The 16185-nt window shown below is 37.2% G+C and overlaps 1 protein-coding gene across 3 annotated transcripts in view; it reads right to left on the minus strand.

Moving 5' to 3' along the window:
- Positions 1–212: 212 nt before the first annotated feature.
- Positions 213–16185, minus strand: part of TRAPPC8 (trafficking protein particle complex subunit 8) — a 108110-nt gene continuing 92137 nt past the window's right edge. For 2 of the 3 annotated variants that reach the window (XM_049900024.1, XM_049900025.1), the window contains exons 27-29: positions 11180–11325; positions 2189–2278; positions 214–1072 (exon numbers count right to left, since the gene is read on the minus strand). In XM_049900024.1, coding sequence (XP_049755981.1) covers positions 838–1072; positions 2189–2278; positions 11180–11325 — 471 coding nt within the window. In that variant the 3' untranslated portion in view covers positions 214–837. Of the gene's footprint in view, positions 1073–2188; positions 2279–11179; positions 11326–16185 lie in introns of all 3 variants that reach the window. The other variant, XM_049900026.1, reaches the window with a different exon arrangement.

Below are 16185 nucleotides of genomic sequence, written 5' to 3' on the forward strand. Positions count from 1 at the left end.
ATATGGTTAAGTCTTGAGAAACAAAGTTTAAAAAAAAAAGGCATCTAATAAATCTATACAGTGAATATCATGTCTTTATTCTATTTACAAGTACATTTGTTATAAATATAATACATTTTTGAAAAGCTTATTTTTAATTACCTTGAGTAGATTTATATTTTAAACAGATCAACTCAATTGTTAAAGTTACATAATAAAGAATATGATAATTTAAATGACAAAAAAAATCTCATGTTGTGAATAGTGCACTCTATACTGAGATGAATGAGGAAAAAAAGTCAAACTCCTTTCAAAAGTATATTCAAAGCATTGGAAAAAACTTTTATTTATCTTTTTACAAAGTTATGTATAAGCCATAGGGACCACCAGATACTGAAATATGAAGACTCTATAACCAAAGTTCAAAACTGATTTTAGAGAATTGGGTGAAGCAAGACAGCAAAATCTGTATTTAACACTCTATAGTACTTCACAGTAAAGCTGGAATTTATAAACTAATGGCTTAACAGGAGTATCGTCAACAAGGTTTTTCCTTCCTCAAAATCATCTCCTAATCATATACCACCAATCAGCTGTCACAGCAGACTCAGACAGGTGCACAGATATGCTGAAATTCTGTATTATGAGCGTATGAATTATTACCAGGGTTTAGAGAAATACAAAAGAAGAGTAAGTATTCTCAGTCCAACGTGCTTTGCGTCATCAAAAAACTGACAAGTCAAAGTATTTTGAGTGATCTGACAACAACCTCCATAACAAGTTATTTCAAATACTGCTGTAAACCCATTCCGCAAAATAAAACTGATCCTTGCGTTTTCAGTACAAATTTTTAAGTCGTCACACACTATTGATGATGATCAGGGCAGGCATGGAGTTCTGCTGACTTGTTTCAAACACTGTAACTTGGTCCGATAACTTAGCAAATACCCTAGGAGTTCCAAGGTTATAAACGCCTGTATGAACAAAGCATGCTTTCAGCTGCAAACTGTGAATCTCTTGGCTTTTAAGCTGAAGTTTATATTGTGTTTGTCCAAGCCACGTGAACGATCCATGGATTTCCAATGCTTCTGGACTATGGGGGAAGGAAAATGGTAAGTTGTAGAGTTTTTTTTCCTTTATAATTTTTCCCAAAGTCTTATCATATCCCTTTAATCTAGCAATTTTATTTCTAGAAATTATTTTATGAAGCCAACTGTTTATTAATAATGACAATAGTTATTACTATTATATAATAAAAAATTATAATAGCTAACATTTATTAACAACTACCATTTTCTAGGTACAAGGCTGAGTGGATTATCTCATTTAATGCTCACCAAAAAACAAACCCATTGCCGTCGAGTCGATTCCGACTCATAGTGACCCTATAGGGCTGAGCAGAACTGCTCCACAGAGTTTCCAGGGAGCGCCTCGTGGATTTGAACTGCCAACCCTTTGGTTAGCAGCCGTAGCACTTTAACCACTATGCCACCAGGGTTTCCGATAGCTAGTAAATGACAGAACTGGACTTCAAATCTGAGTTTCTAACCACTCGGTCATACATGCATAAAAACAAATGTATATACAAGAATGCTTATGTCTCTGTACTGTTTATAATATTAAAAAATAGAAAATAATCCAGTGCCCACCGAAAAGACATGAGTAAATTAATTCATGGTACACATAATTGTACACACAATGTGCTGCATTTCTGGGAGCTGCCCCATAGTCTATGGTGTTATACAGTATTCAGTATGTACTTCATATTACTTTCCTAAAATGCAAAAAAAATTCTGAGTTGCAAAAAGCATTTGGCTCTAAAAGTATCAGATATGGGAATGTGGGCCTGGACTTTTTAAAAGTATTTTATAACCACACACACACACAAAAAAACCTTTAATAAGCTACTAGCACAAACTTGCTGATTTTTGATTAGAGTTCTTTATCACCAACACACTTTCATGAAGTATTCTGCTTCTGGCAAAAATCATTTGCTGCTTCTGAAAATTTCTTTCCATTTTGTCACTATTGTATGTCAGGACAATCCTCTATGGTCTTACGTAACACCAAACAAAGAATCGGAGCAAGTCCAAGCAAACTTCCTCTATCCATGGTAGGTAATTATTTGCATAATTTCAAAATATTAAATTCTCTCAGATCATTTTAAACCTTAAACTAAAACATAATTTTGCACTAGATAAATCTTTACCTGGTTGTTTTATGCCGAAGATCAACTATTACATCCACATCAGTTTTAGAACAATTGGAAAGTAAAAGGGTGACTGGTACTAAACAAAGGCTATGGAAGAAAAATAAACAAAGGTTGGCTGTGGATTTTTTCTTAAATACAGAACTTTCTTGAAATTAACGTGTAAGAATACCTAACACAGGATAAGCTCCTTAAAAACAACTAAAGAGAAAAAACTGAATTCCAACATCACTCAAGACAAATTATTTGTGTAAAACATATTAACACAATGCCTGAATGCTAAATACCAGAATACACACACACAACCATTTATTTCCATTTGTAATAGTTAATCTTTCAATACAACTGAAGTTTTTCAAGGTAGTTCTTTACCCAAATGAAGAACAAAAATAATTTCAACTAAGAAAGACAATAAATAAATAAATCACTAAAATGCAAACAATCCTGTCCTCTTTAGGTTTACTGAAAATTACCTTATTTAAGAACCTGGCCTAGACATTTGTTTTTCTACCCAATCTGCATAAAGCCATGACATTTTGCATAAGAATTATTTCTATACAAGTTAGGAGGAAAGCACTTTCAAGCGGACACATTTGTTCAAGTAACCTAGTTCTCTGTATCACTATATAATCAATAACTTACTAAAGCATAGTAGAAAGAAAAGACAGTGCTAGCAGAGGATTTGTGAAAAGACTGGTATAGATTTCAAATCAGGAACATAATAAATGAATATAACCTACGCACAAAGGAAGCCTGGTTACATATTATTATTTACATTTTACTTTATAAACACAAAGAAAAAGAAAAAAGTAACCTTATAAGCTCACACAAAAGAACTATTTTAAAATCTGCTCAGATAATACATTTTATGCTTTCAGAAATTTTACATCCTCTGAGTAAAAGGAGAAATGTGGGCATCTGGATGTCTCCTGATCCAAAACTGAACTCATTATCTTCATTTCTCCTCTTCCTGCACTCACTGTCAGGGAAAAGCCCCACCATCTACCCCAGCCAGACCTTAGGCAACACGCTGACTCCTCCTCTGATTTCACTAGCCCCATTCCCAGTTGTATGTTGTTATTCACAAACTCCTGTCAATTCTCTTTCCTGCACATCTCTGGAATCTGACCGCTTTATCTTCATTTTCCTTATAAATCTGAGTCCTCATGTCTCTGGTTTACGGCAAGTCTCTTATTTAGCGTCCTTCTGCAATCCATTCTTCACACTCTGTCCCTCACACTTGAGGGTACATCAGAGTCACTTGGGAGGTTTGTTAATCCTTTCGTGCTTGGCAGTACATACAGTGACTATGGACTGCTGTTTTCAGCCCCTGGGGTTTACTGGGAAGCTGCGGTATCATTGACAGTGTGCGCTGCCGCAAGACGGGCCTTTATGACTGTTTGAAACCAAAGAAACGGGCATGTGCTGCAAATTACAATTTTCACAGGGTATTGCATGAGGTGTCTGAATATCTGGTAGGAAAAATTTAGATTCTGCAAATTTTTATTTGTTACACATATGTACCAAGAGACACTGGTAGGAACTCTGGGGGTATAATTAGTGGTACTTTTTAGGGTAGGCTTATGGGATGGTGCAAGGAAAAAAAAAATACTATCAAAAATTCAGACATATTAATGATTCAGAATGCTTCCATTAATGAAAACACAGTACCAACAAAAAAATTCAAAGCATGAAATAACTGAGTCGCCAAAGGGTTAAAACAGACTGTTGGGCCCCACTTGAGAGTTTCTGATTCAGTAGGTATAGAGTAACAAAGACAACCAAAAAACCCAAACCCGTTGCTGTCAAGCAGATTCTGACTCACGGTGACCCTAGGAGAGAGTAGAACTGCCCCACAGGGTTTCCAACGAGCAGCTAGTGGATTCAAACTGCCGACCTTTTGGTTAGCAGCTGAGATCTTAACCACTGCACCCAGGTGTGGAGTAGCGCTCAAGAATTTGCATTTCTAGTCAGTTTCCAAATGATGCTGATCCTGCTTGTCTGGGACGACATTTTGAAAACCACTGCTTTACACAATGTTGTTGTTGTTGTTAGGTGCCATGGAGTCAGTTCTGACTCATAGCAACCCTATGCACAACGGAACGAAACACTGCCCAGTCCTGTGCCATCCTCACAATCGTTGTTATGCTTGAGCCCACTGTTGTAGCCACTGTGTCAATCCATTTTGTTGAGGGTCTTCCTCTTTTTCATTCACCCTCTACTTTACCAGGCAACTTTACACAACAGTCCTTTTTAAACGCTAACCTATAAAGCCACATGCAGTACCTTAAAGAGACCAAAGTGCTGACAATTATTCACCTATCCTCAACTCCAATTATTTGGCATTGTTTTCATTCTGTGATGCTTCATTTTAACCCACTGGTCTACTTTAGTTCTATTAAATCTTTAGTTCTATTGAATCTGTCCTGCTTTACATACTTCCCTGAACTGCCTAGGCTCCATGCTGTTTTTCAGCCCGAACAGAATCATGTGGAGAACTCCTGAATATTCCAGCCTCAATGTACAGCCAAGGCTGAAAACCACTGAGGTTAAAAAGAACACCATGGATAATGGTCTGAGACTAGAAGGACCCTAGAGGTCATGGTCCCTGGATCTTCTGTTAGCCTAAAACTGGAACCATTCCCAAAGCCAACTCTTCAGATAGGGATTGGACTGGACTATAAGACAGAAAATGATACTGGTGAGGAGTAAGCTTCTTGGTTCAAGTAGACACATGAGACTATGTGGGCAGCTCCTGTATTCTGGAGGCGAGATGAGAAGGCAGAGGGGGAAAGGAGTTGGCTGAAGGGACACGGGGAACACAGGGTGGAGAGAAGTGTGCTGTGTCATTAGAGGGAGAGCAACTAGGAGTACATAGCAAGGTGTATATATATTTTTATATGAGAGACAGACTTGATTTGTTAACTTTCACTTAAAGCACAAGTAAAAAAAAAAAAAAAAAACACCATGGAATCTAAGCTATTCAAGACAGGTTTGGTAAATAGGGACAAAGTAGAACAGTGGGTTAAAATGAAACACCATGGGATAAAAACTTGCATGGAAGTATGTGAAGACAAAGTGGTTTAACAGGGATAAGGTATAAAAGTTTTTTTTTTCCCCCCCTCAACTTTGGCTGCATATTAGAAATCACTTGGAGAGCTTTAGAAAACCCGATGCCCAGCCCCCACCACAGGCCAATCAAATCGGAATCTCTGGGGGTAGGACTAAAGCATGTGCATTTCTTAAATTCCTCCATGTGATCCAAGTACGCATCAGTGTCAAAGACACACAGAATGAGTACTGCACAACATAAGACCTTGACAAAGATTTAAGACCAAAAGTATTTAAATAGTAACTTAAATAGCTAAATTTTAAAAACTCTAATAATAGGAGGTGGTAGTAAAAAGTTAGAGCAGAGGAAATTCTCATACACTGTTGGTGGTTGCTCTTGTTCGGTGCCGTTGAGTCAATTCTGACTCATAGTGACCCTATGTATAAAAGAACAAAACACCGCCCAGTCCAGCACCACCCTCACAACCATTGCTATGGGTTATGTATTGAACTGTGTCTCCCAAAAAGGTGTGTCAACTTGGTTAGGCCATAATTCTTAGTATTGTGTGACTGTCCACCATTTTGTCATCTGATGTGATTTTCCTGTGTGTTGTGAATCCTACCTTTATGATGTTAATGAGGTATTATTAGAGGCAGTTATGTTAATGAGGCAGGACTCAATCTACTACATTAGGTTGTGTTTTAAGTCAGTCTCTTTTGAGATATAAAAGAGAGAAGTGAGCAGAGAAGAGTGGGACCTCATACCATCAAGAAAGTAGCACCAGGGTCCCTACGCTGAGAAGCTCCCAGTCCAGAGGAAGACTGAGGGCAAGGACCTTACTCCAGACCAACAAAGACAGGAAGCCTTCCCCTGGAGATGACACCCTGAATTTGGTCTTCTAACCTGCTAGACTATGAAAAAATAAACTTCGATTTGGTGAAGCCATGCACTTGTGGTGTTTCTTATAGCAGCACTAGAATAACTAAGACACTATGTATGTTTGAGCCCATTGTTGCAGCCACTGTGTCAATCCATCCTGATGGTTTTCCTCTTTTTCACTGACCCTCTACTTTACCAAGCATGATATCCTTCTCCAGAGACTGGTCCTTCCCGATAACCCATCCAAGGGTACGTGAGACAAAGTCTCACCATCCTTCCTTCTAAGGAGCGTTCTGGCTGTACTTCTTCCAAGATGGATTCATTTATTCTTCTGGCAACCCATGGTATATTCAATATTCTTCACCAATGCCATAAGTCAAAAAAGATAGAAACAACCTAAATGCCCACCAACAGAAGAATGGATAAACAAACTATGGTACATACACACAATGGAGTAGTACGCTACGATAAAGAACAATGATGAATCTGTGAAGCATCTCAAAACATGGATGAATCTGGAGGGCATTATGCTGAGCGAAATAAGTCAATCACAAAAGGGCAAATATTGTATGAGACAAGTACTGTAAAAACTCATGAAAAGGTTTACACACAAAAATAAACAATCTTTGATGGTTACGAGGGAGGAGAGGGGTAGGGACAGAAGAACACTAAATAGATAAACGGCAACTTGGGTGAAGGTTAAGACAATACATAATACTGAGGAAGCCAGCACAACTTGTCACGGCCAAGGTCTTAGAAACTCCCAAGACACATCCAAACTCCCTGAGGGACCGAATTACTGGGCTGAGGGCTATGGGTACCAAGGTCTTGGGGAACATCTAGCTCAACTGGCATAACACAGTTTACAAAGAAAATGTTCTACATTCTACTTCAGTTAGTAGCACCTGGGGTCTTAAAGGCTTGTGAGCAGCCATCTAAGATACTCCACTGGTTTTATTCCGTCGGGAGCAACGGAGAATAAAGAAAACCAAAGACACAAGAGAAACATTAGTCCAAAGGACTAATGCATCACAACCACCAGAGCCTCCACCAGACTGAGTCCAGTACAACTAGATAGTGCCCGGCTGCCACCACTGATTGCTCTGACAGGGATCACAATAGACGGTCCTGGACAGAGCTGGAGAAAAATGGTGAACGAAATTCTAACTCACAAAAAAAGACCAGACTTACTGGCCTGACAGAGACTGGAGAAACCCCAAGAGTATGGTCCCCGACACCCTTCTGGCTCAGTAATGAAGCCAATCCTGAGGTTCATCCTCCAGTCAAAGATTAGACAGGCCCATAAAAGAAAACAAGATTAAAGGGCCGCACCAACCCAGGGGCAGGGACTAGAAGGCAGGAGGGGACAGGAAAGCTGGTAATATGGAACCCAAGGTTGAGAAGGGAGAGTGTGGACATGTTGTGGGGTTGGTAACCAATGTCACAAAACACTGTGTATATTAACTGTTCAATGAGGAGCTAGTTTGGTCTGTAAAATTTTATCTAAAGTATAATAATAAAAAAAAAAAAATTAAAAAAAGAATAAACAGACTGGGGGAAAGTGGCCCACAAAGTCAAAACCAGAAGCAGTTGCCTGTGCTACAAAACGGATAGAGCATCATGAAATTCTGAGGTTAAGAGCCACAAAATCCTATCTTATTAGGAAGACATTCCGGCCTTTTGAGTTTTTTTTTTTTTATGGTAAAAATAGTTCTTCGATTTGGTTAGGTCTTCTGAAGTGGTCCTTGGAGGTGGCAGTGTGCTCCTCCAGGCAGCATGGCCCTTAAATAACATTTAGGAATGAGGGAATAGATAAGCAGAAACAAGTCATATATCAGTATTTTCTCAATGTCTGACCCTGTCCAAGGAATACCATCAGGAAAGGGGGAGAGGTTGGCCATCAGAGTCAGGAATCCAGCATCACTAATTTTCTTATTGGACTATCAACTAAAAATGCTAATTACAAAGATATATTGTGAGAACATTCATGATTTAAAAAAACATGTAAGAGATAATTGAATGAAAAAATGCCTAGGTCAGTGGCTGACACACAGCAGTTAAATCTGAATACAAAAATCTACTTCCCATTTCACTACCAAGAACCAGTAGATGTTAATAAACTGAAAAACTGTTGGGAGTCCAAGCTGGGCTGGTAGTGGTTCAGATTTCCACCAGCTACAGTAGAGAGATTTGTAATACATAGATATCAGGGTAGAAGTCTCAGAAAGTTATTGCCTTCTTATTTGAGCTTAATCATTAAAAAATATACATATATATATATACACACGCACCATAATTCAAATGCATCAATTCTTCTTCAGCCTTCCTTATTCATTGTCCATCTTTGCTTTTTAACACTTTACAGAGGTCCTTTGCAGCAGATTTGCCCAATACTTTGACTTTTTTTTTTTTGACAATACTTTGGCTGTTGCTTCCATGGGCATTGACTGTGGCTCCAAGGAACATGAAATCCTAGAGAACTTCGATCTTTTCTCCGTTTACCATGATGTTGCTTATTGGTTCAGTTGTGAGGATTTTTGTTTTCTGTTGAGGTGTAATCCACACTGAATGCTGTGGTCTTTGTTCTTCATTAGTAAGTGCTTCAAGTCTTCTTCATTTTCAGCAGGCAAGACTGTGTCATCTGCACATTGCAGATTAATTAGTCTTCCTCCAATCCTGATGATGCATTCTTCTTCATGTAGTCCAGCTTCTCAGATTATTTGCAGACTGAATAAGCACGGTGAAATGATACAACCCTGACACACGCTTTTCCTGAATTTAAACCATGCAGTATCTCCTTATTCTGTTCGAACAACTGCCTCCTGGTCTACATACAGTTTCACATGAGCACAATTAAGTATCCTAGAATTCCATTCTTTGAGACATTACCCGTAATTTGTTATGATCAACACAGTCGAACGCCTTTGCGTAGTCAATGAAACATAGATGAACATCTTTCTGGTATTCTCTGCTTTCAGCCAAGATCCATCTGACATCAGCAATGGTATCCCTTGTTCCACATCCTCTTCTGAGTCCGGCTTGAGTTTCTGGCAGCTCCTTGTCAATGTATTGCTGCACTCATTTTTCGATTATCTTCAGCAAAATTTTACTTGCATGTGATATTAATGATACTGTTCAGTAATTTCCACATTCCGTTGGATCACTTTTCTTTGGAATGAGCACATATATGGATCTCTTCCAGTGGGGTGGTCAGGTAGCAGTCTTCCAAATTTCCTGGCATAGACAAGTGAGCGCTTCCAGTGTTGCATCCCATATTACTGGTGGGATGTGCAAATTGGTAAAGTCGTTTTGCTTACTTACCCCTAGGTAAATAAGCAAAAAAAAAAAAAAAAAGGCAAGCACACATGCACCAAGGGGTGCATACAAAAATATTCACAGCAGCAGAATTCAAATAGTTCAAAACTGAAAATAATTCAATAGACAAAAGAATTATGGTATTTTTGTATATATTCATATGACAATGAAAACTAACTCTACAGTTTCATGCAACAGAAAACTCAATATTGAATGAAAGCTGGAGAGAAGAAGAATATACTCTATATAATTCCACTTACATAATAAAGTTTAAAAAATACACAAAATATAGAATTTGGAGAGGCATACCTAATTGGAAAAAGTATAACGAGGGTAGTGACTATGAGGGAGTACAAGGGGGCTTCTGAAACGCTAGCAATACGCTATTTCTTGAATAGAGGTAATTATTTGGGTGTTAGCTTTGTGAAAAATTGTGGCCATACATTTTTGTTTTTGAGCACTTTTGTGTTATATTTCACAAGGAAGAGGGTTAAGTTACTTTTAAAATATTGTTTATCTTAAGTCTCTGCTGAAGTCTTAATTTTGCCCAGCACTTTGTGTGTCTTTAGCCAGCTTCTTCTCATCCTCTGAGTAGTTATCCTAACATTTCTTTTTTTTTTTTTAATTCTCTACTTTTATTCTCTTATCTCCTAGATTACTTTCAGCAGTTAACCATGCTCCTACACAACCCCCCCAAATACAGAGACTCTTCTTGATGTGTAAATTTCTTAAAAATTTCTCACTACTTTCTTGTTTCCCTGTTTCAATAGCAAGGAGGTACCTTCTTCAGTCCAAAGCTAATCCTATCTTCTGTTCTTTGGTGCTTATCTTCTCTCCTCAATCTGCCATACCATGCTTTCACCTTCACTATAGAGTGACATTTTTCTATAAAACCATGAATGACTTTATTGTCGGACCCAAAATCAAGTTTTCTGTCCACTTAGTACTTGACGTTTCTGCAGCCTTTTAAACTGTTATGTACTTCTCTCTCCTTAAACTGTTCTCACTCAACCTTTGAGATACCACTTACCATTTATTGGTCTTTTCTTCCTAATTTTTTGACTGCTCCTTCTCAGTCTTCATGGGCTCCTTTTTCCTTAGCTCATTTCTCAGATGTCATTGCTCTGCAGGTTACTATTCTCTCTTTGTTCTATCCTACCCTGACCCCAGACCCATCTAGGGTAATTTTACAAGAATTCATACCTTCAATTATCACTTACAGCTTGGCGATTCCCAAATTTATAGCTCTAAGAGGCTTCTCTTCATCTCATTTCTGCAAAGCTGAAACTTTTTGAACCCTTATGTGATTTAGGACCTTTTATTTTCAGAACTTTAAGTTTATACATTGAAGCTATTTACCAAGATATCACTCTCCTAGCACTTAATAAATCTTAAGTAAACGATGTTGCCTAAATTTGAGCTGTTGAATGAATCCATATTGTAGCCATGTCTTAGGTTTAATTTCTGTGTCTAAAACAAAAATGATATACTTCCCTCCTGTTTTTGACTTAACAATAAACTGCTCCTCAAAGGGAAACTTTAGGCAACTCAGTGGTGGCTAAGGCAATATCCATCTTAAACCACAGTTGCAACATAAAGGAACTGTAGTAGAGGTAAATTACTTAAGAGTAATTCCTATCACTCTATTATTTTAAATTTCTTCTTCAATATTTGGGTTAATGTCATTGCAAAACTAAAGAAATGTGTGTGGTATTGTAGGAAGTTTTTATAAATAAATCTCAAACCTTTTTAGATGAAATGGGTGATTAAATGATTCTGGATAGTGAAGACTTGTTTTAATGAGACTAGACAGCTGCTCTACTGATGGTCTTGAAGAAACTGTAGTGTTTTCTGGCCTGACAAATTTTAGTAGTTCCATTTCTGGTGGTTCCTGAGAAAAGAAAAGAAAAATTTATGACAATGAAATCACTGCCTTGTTAAAAGAAAAAAGTATGGCATATACAAACAAAAGACATTAAAACCAGTTGAGATAAATGTAAAGCAAGAAAAGTACTTTTTTTGGTGTAATTTAAAATAACAGTTCATAGCATTTGCGATGTAATCTGGGATGAAAAAAATCAAGATCTGGAATCATTTATTCATTCCCCATTTATTATGTGCTGTAGTCAGACCTGAATTCTAAAACCTTCATTTATTAGTCCTGTTAAAGTGGATAAGTTATTTCATAGAGACTTAATTTCTCCATATGTAAAAAGGGGGTCATAATAATAATACTTTCTAAAGGTTGTGAGGTTCTCATCTGCTAAAATTGTTTAGGACTTAAGGTACACACATTCAATTGTATAGAGCCTGTTTTAATAGTTAAGATCTAAAGCTGCCTTAAAATTTCATTTTAAAAATAGATTGCTAATATTTTATAGTGTTTCAACTATACTAGTCAAAAGTTAACATGCATACAAAAGTCTTAATATAGTGTCAGGCACATTGTAAACATTTCAAAAAATATTATCATCTAAATGGAAACAGAGAATAATGACCCATTTCTACTATCATTATTTTCTTTCTCGGTTATTCTTCTTCCATTCTCCTTCACCATCCAGGAGAATTCTGATTTTTAATTTCCTGCTAACCATGTAGTTTGATCGAGCCCAGAGATTCACAAGCTACAGCCCATGGGCCAAATTTAGCCTGCCCTTTGTTTTTGTAAATATTTATTGAAACATAGCCACATCCATATGTTTATATACTATATAAATACTTTTAAACCCAGTGGCAAAGTTGAGTAATTCTGGCAGAGACCGTCTAGCCCACAAAACCTAAAATACTTACTATCTGACTTGTTACAGTAAAATTTGCTGACCCCTGATCTATACAACTGCAAAAGCAAGAGCTAAATTTGCTGGAAATAGAATAACTGTGCCATTGGTTCCAATGGTGAAAGATTCCAGATTAATTCTACTGACAAAGCAACAAATTAACCATAATATATTTGAGTAGCATCCTAGTGGTACTGGTAAAACAAGGACAAATGAAACACAAGTAAAAAGAGTTCACTTCCTAGGACCAGGTAAATGAGAGTCTTCTATAACTGAACGTAAGAAAAATTCATTTGCATAAAATATTTCAGACATTAAACATGGTCAATTAGAGATTCAAATACAGGAGCAGTGTGCTCTTGGTACATAAGCAATGTTAGTGTATGCCAAAATTGGGTGGACTAGTTGCCTGCCTTGCAGGAGGTCTCAAAATATAACTTACTTTGGTGATTTCACCCTTGTCTAGGATCTGTCACTCAGACTTACAGACTCGGGTAATCAATCTCATTAACTTCTCAGAGTTCAGTTACTAAATCACTATAACACAGTTCCTTCAGATTAATGTACAAAGCCAGACTGTCAATGTAATAGTATATAATGATAAACATAGCTTTCCAACAGCCTGACCAGTATGTATTATCTTTCTGTTGGTAGGCTGCTCAAGAAACCACAGTATCCGAAAATAGTTTCGGATTAATCAGATAACATAAACATTTAATGGTATCAGGCTCTAATACCCTCCACAATGGGGATGTAACTGCCTGGGAGACCAAGTTATCTGAACAGAACAAAGGGATATACATGGTTTAAAGTCGAGAAAGGTGTGCATCAGAGTTGTATCCTTTCACCATACTTAATCTGTATGCTGAGCAAATTATTCAAGAAGCTGGCCTATATGAGGAAAAACAGGGCATCGGGATTGAAGGAAGACTCATTAATAACCTCAATATGCACATCACACAACCTTGCTTGCTGAAAGCAAAGAAAAATTAAAACACTGATGAAGATCAAGAACTACAGCCTTCAGTATGAATTACACCTCAACATAAAGAAAACAAACTGTCGTCAAGGGTTTCAGTTTACTAGATCTATAATCAATGTATATAAATTTTTAAAAAGCAGTTTAGCTTTTTATTCACATCATGTTATAAGTTAGAGACAAATGACTAGAAGTTGACCCTGGAGGGTGTAGCTTTGTGATTAGAAGTACTGTAAGCAGGAGCACAACTTTTAAGAGGATGGTTATGTTCTACTTCTGGGTGCTGGTTATACTGGAGTGTTGTTCAATTTGTGAAAATTCAATGAGTACACATTTTTCTGTATTTATGCTACACTTTAATAAAAAGTTCAAAAATATATTACTGTTTAAATATTCTAATCATCACAGAAAACAAGCTATTTGAGACTTCTAAATAATGCTGAATAAATTTCCATATACTACCTGTCAGCAGAAAATATGTGAACCATAAAAGGACACCAAAAACCTGAAGAAAAAAATTTACTGAGAAAATACAAGAGTTTTGCTCTCTCACCCAGCTTCAGACTAACAAGTATTTTTACAATTTGTGACAACTTATACAGTAGTCTCACAATAAGTATTGAATTCTCTTTGTAACAATTCCACAAGAGAAGCAAAGTGTAAAATACTATTATCCCTATTTTACAAGTCAGTAGTAATGCAAGGCTCATAATTTAAGTAATTTACACTAGGACATCAATCTGGAAAGTCTTTGTGCTTCAAATCCATCACTTACAGTATGATGAAATTGCCCATTATCTCCCAAATTTAGTTAATCATATAAAGAGAATACTTTTAAAAAAAAAATTTATTGTGAAAGTTTACAAATCAAGTCAGTCTCTCATATAAAAATTTATATACGCTTTGCTATATACTCCTAATTGCTCTCCCCTTAATGAGACAGCCCACTCCTTCCCTCCACTCTCTCTTTTCGTGTCCACTCTGCCAGCTTCTGACTCCCTCTGTCCTCTCATCTCCCCTCCAAACAGGAGATGCCAACGTAGTCTCAAGTGTCTACTTGATCCAAGAAGCTCATTCTTCACCAGCATCTTTTTCTATCCCATTGTCCAGTCCAATTCCTGTCTGAAGACTTGGCTTTGGGAATGGTTCCTGTCCTGGGATAACAGAAGGTCTGGGAGCCATGACCATAAGGGTCTTTCTAGTCTCAGTCAGACCATTAAGTCTGGTCTTTTTATGAGAATTTGGGGTCTACATCCCACTGCTCTCCTGCTCCCTCAGGGGTTCTCTGTTGTGTTCCCTGTCACGGCGGTCATCAGTTATAGCCAGGCACCACCTAGTTCTTCTGGTCTCAGGCTGATGTAGTCTCTGGTTTATGTGGCCCTTTCTGTCTCTTGGGCTCATAATTACCTTGTATCCTTGGTGTTCTTCATTCACCTTTGGTCCAGGTGGATTGAGACCAATTGATGCATCTTAGATGGCCGCTTGCTAGCGTTTAAGACCCTAGATGCCGCTCTCCAAAGTGGGATGCAGAATGTTTTCTTAATAGATTTTATTATGCCAATTGACTTAGATGTTCCCTGACGCCACGGTCCCCAAACCCCCGCCCCTACTACGATGGCCTTCGAAGCAGAGAATACATGTTTTAAAAGTGATATACAAATACAAATGTAATGCCATACATAGTATATAAAATGGGAACATAACCATGGAGTAAATTTTATATAAATTACTTTATTTAATTTTCTAAATGCTGCCTTGCCATTGTTTGACATGTCTCAAATTTTCAAAAGTTCATGAAATTCTGAAATAAAGCTCAGAATTTTTTATATTAAGCAAAGAGGAAAAAGCAACATTTTTTAAAAATAAGCAATAAATAGATCTGATTACCATTGTGTAATTAACCATCAAAGTAAAAATTGAGTTGTAGAATCATCAGTGGTGATAAATTATTGGATGTAAGTTTGATGAGAAACCAGACATTTACGTAGTCCCAAATTAGATCCCCACAATTTACTTATTATGTAACTTTACTGTGGAGAAACCTGACAGACATCACCTTAATCACATGATCCATCATTGATAACAGGACAAATTAGTATCATATGCCTTCTGATGTAATATGCTGAGTATGATGTAACATCATTTATATAGTATTTCTACCAAAAATGTATAATCTGAATTAATAATGAGGAAACATGAGACGAGTAAATAATTCATGCGCTTCAAAAACGTCAATGTCATAAGTGACAAAGAAAAGCTGGGAAACTGTCCTTGATTAAAGAAGGCTAAAGAAACATGACAACCAAATGCAATGCATGACGTGGACGAAAGTAATTATTTGAAAATGATTAAGAAAAATAAATTAATACATACAGAAACACAGAAAGAATGATAAAGCAAAGGTGGCAAAACGTTAACGACCAGTGAACCCGAGTGAAAGGTGTAAGGAGTTCTTTATACTACTCTTGCAACTTTAAGTTTGAAAATTATCTCAAAATAAAAAGTTGTCAAAAATAATGGAAAGAAGCCTGAAAATTAAGACCTATTATCAAGTCCAATTCCTGGCCAATGCACCTCATGTGCTGCTACCACCTGCCTGTCACTGGTGGCTTGCACGTTGCTATGATGCCGAACAGATTACAGCACAGCTTTCTTCCTGAGTAAGACAGTCTAGGAAGAAAAGGCCTAGCGACATACTTCTGAAAATAAGCCAATGAAAACCCTATGGATCACATGGATCAGATCCACAACCATCATGGGAATGCACATGGGGTCACTGCAAGTCAGGGGCCGACTCTGGCAGCTAACAACAACATTAACACAATGCACAGTCACTGTGTGAATCACTGGCCTAAATGTGCTTAAGTTTCATTCATATTTAAGAATTTTCTTGGTAAGATTAAATAGTACTTTAGGAAAAATAAGAAAGTATATTATTACCAGCTGCTGCCCAACTCCAGAGGCCACCATTCACATTTTACAATATGCCCCTTGG

Source organism: Elephas maximus, chromosome 11, assembly GCF_024166365.1.
Source record: "Elephas maximus indicus isolate mEleMax1 chromosome 11, mEleMax1 primary haplotype, whole genome shotgun sequence".
Classification (NCBI taxonomy): domain Eukaryota; kingdom Metazoa; phylum Chordata; class Mammalia; order Proboscidea; family Elephantidae; genus Elephas; species Elephas maximus.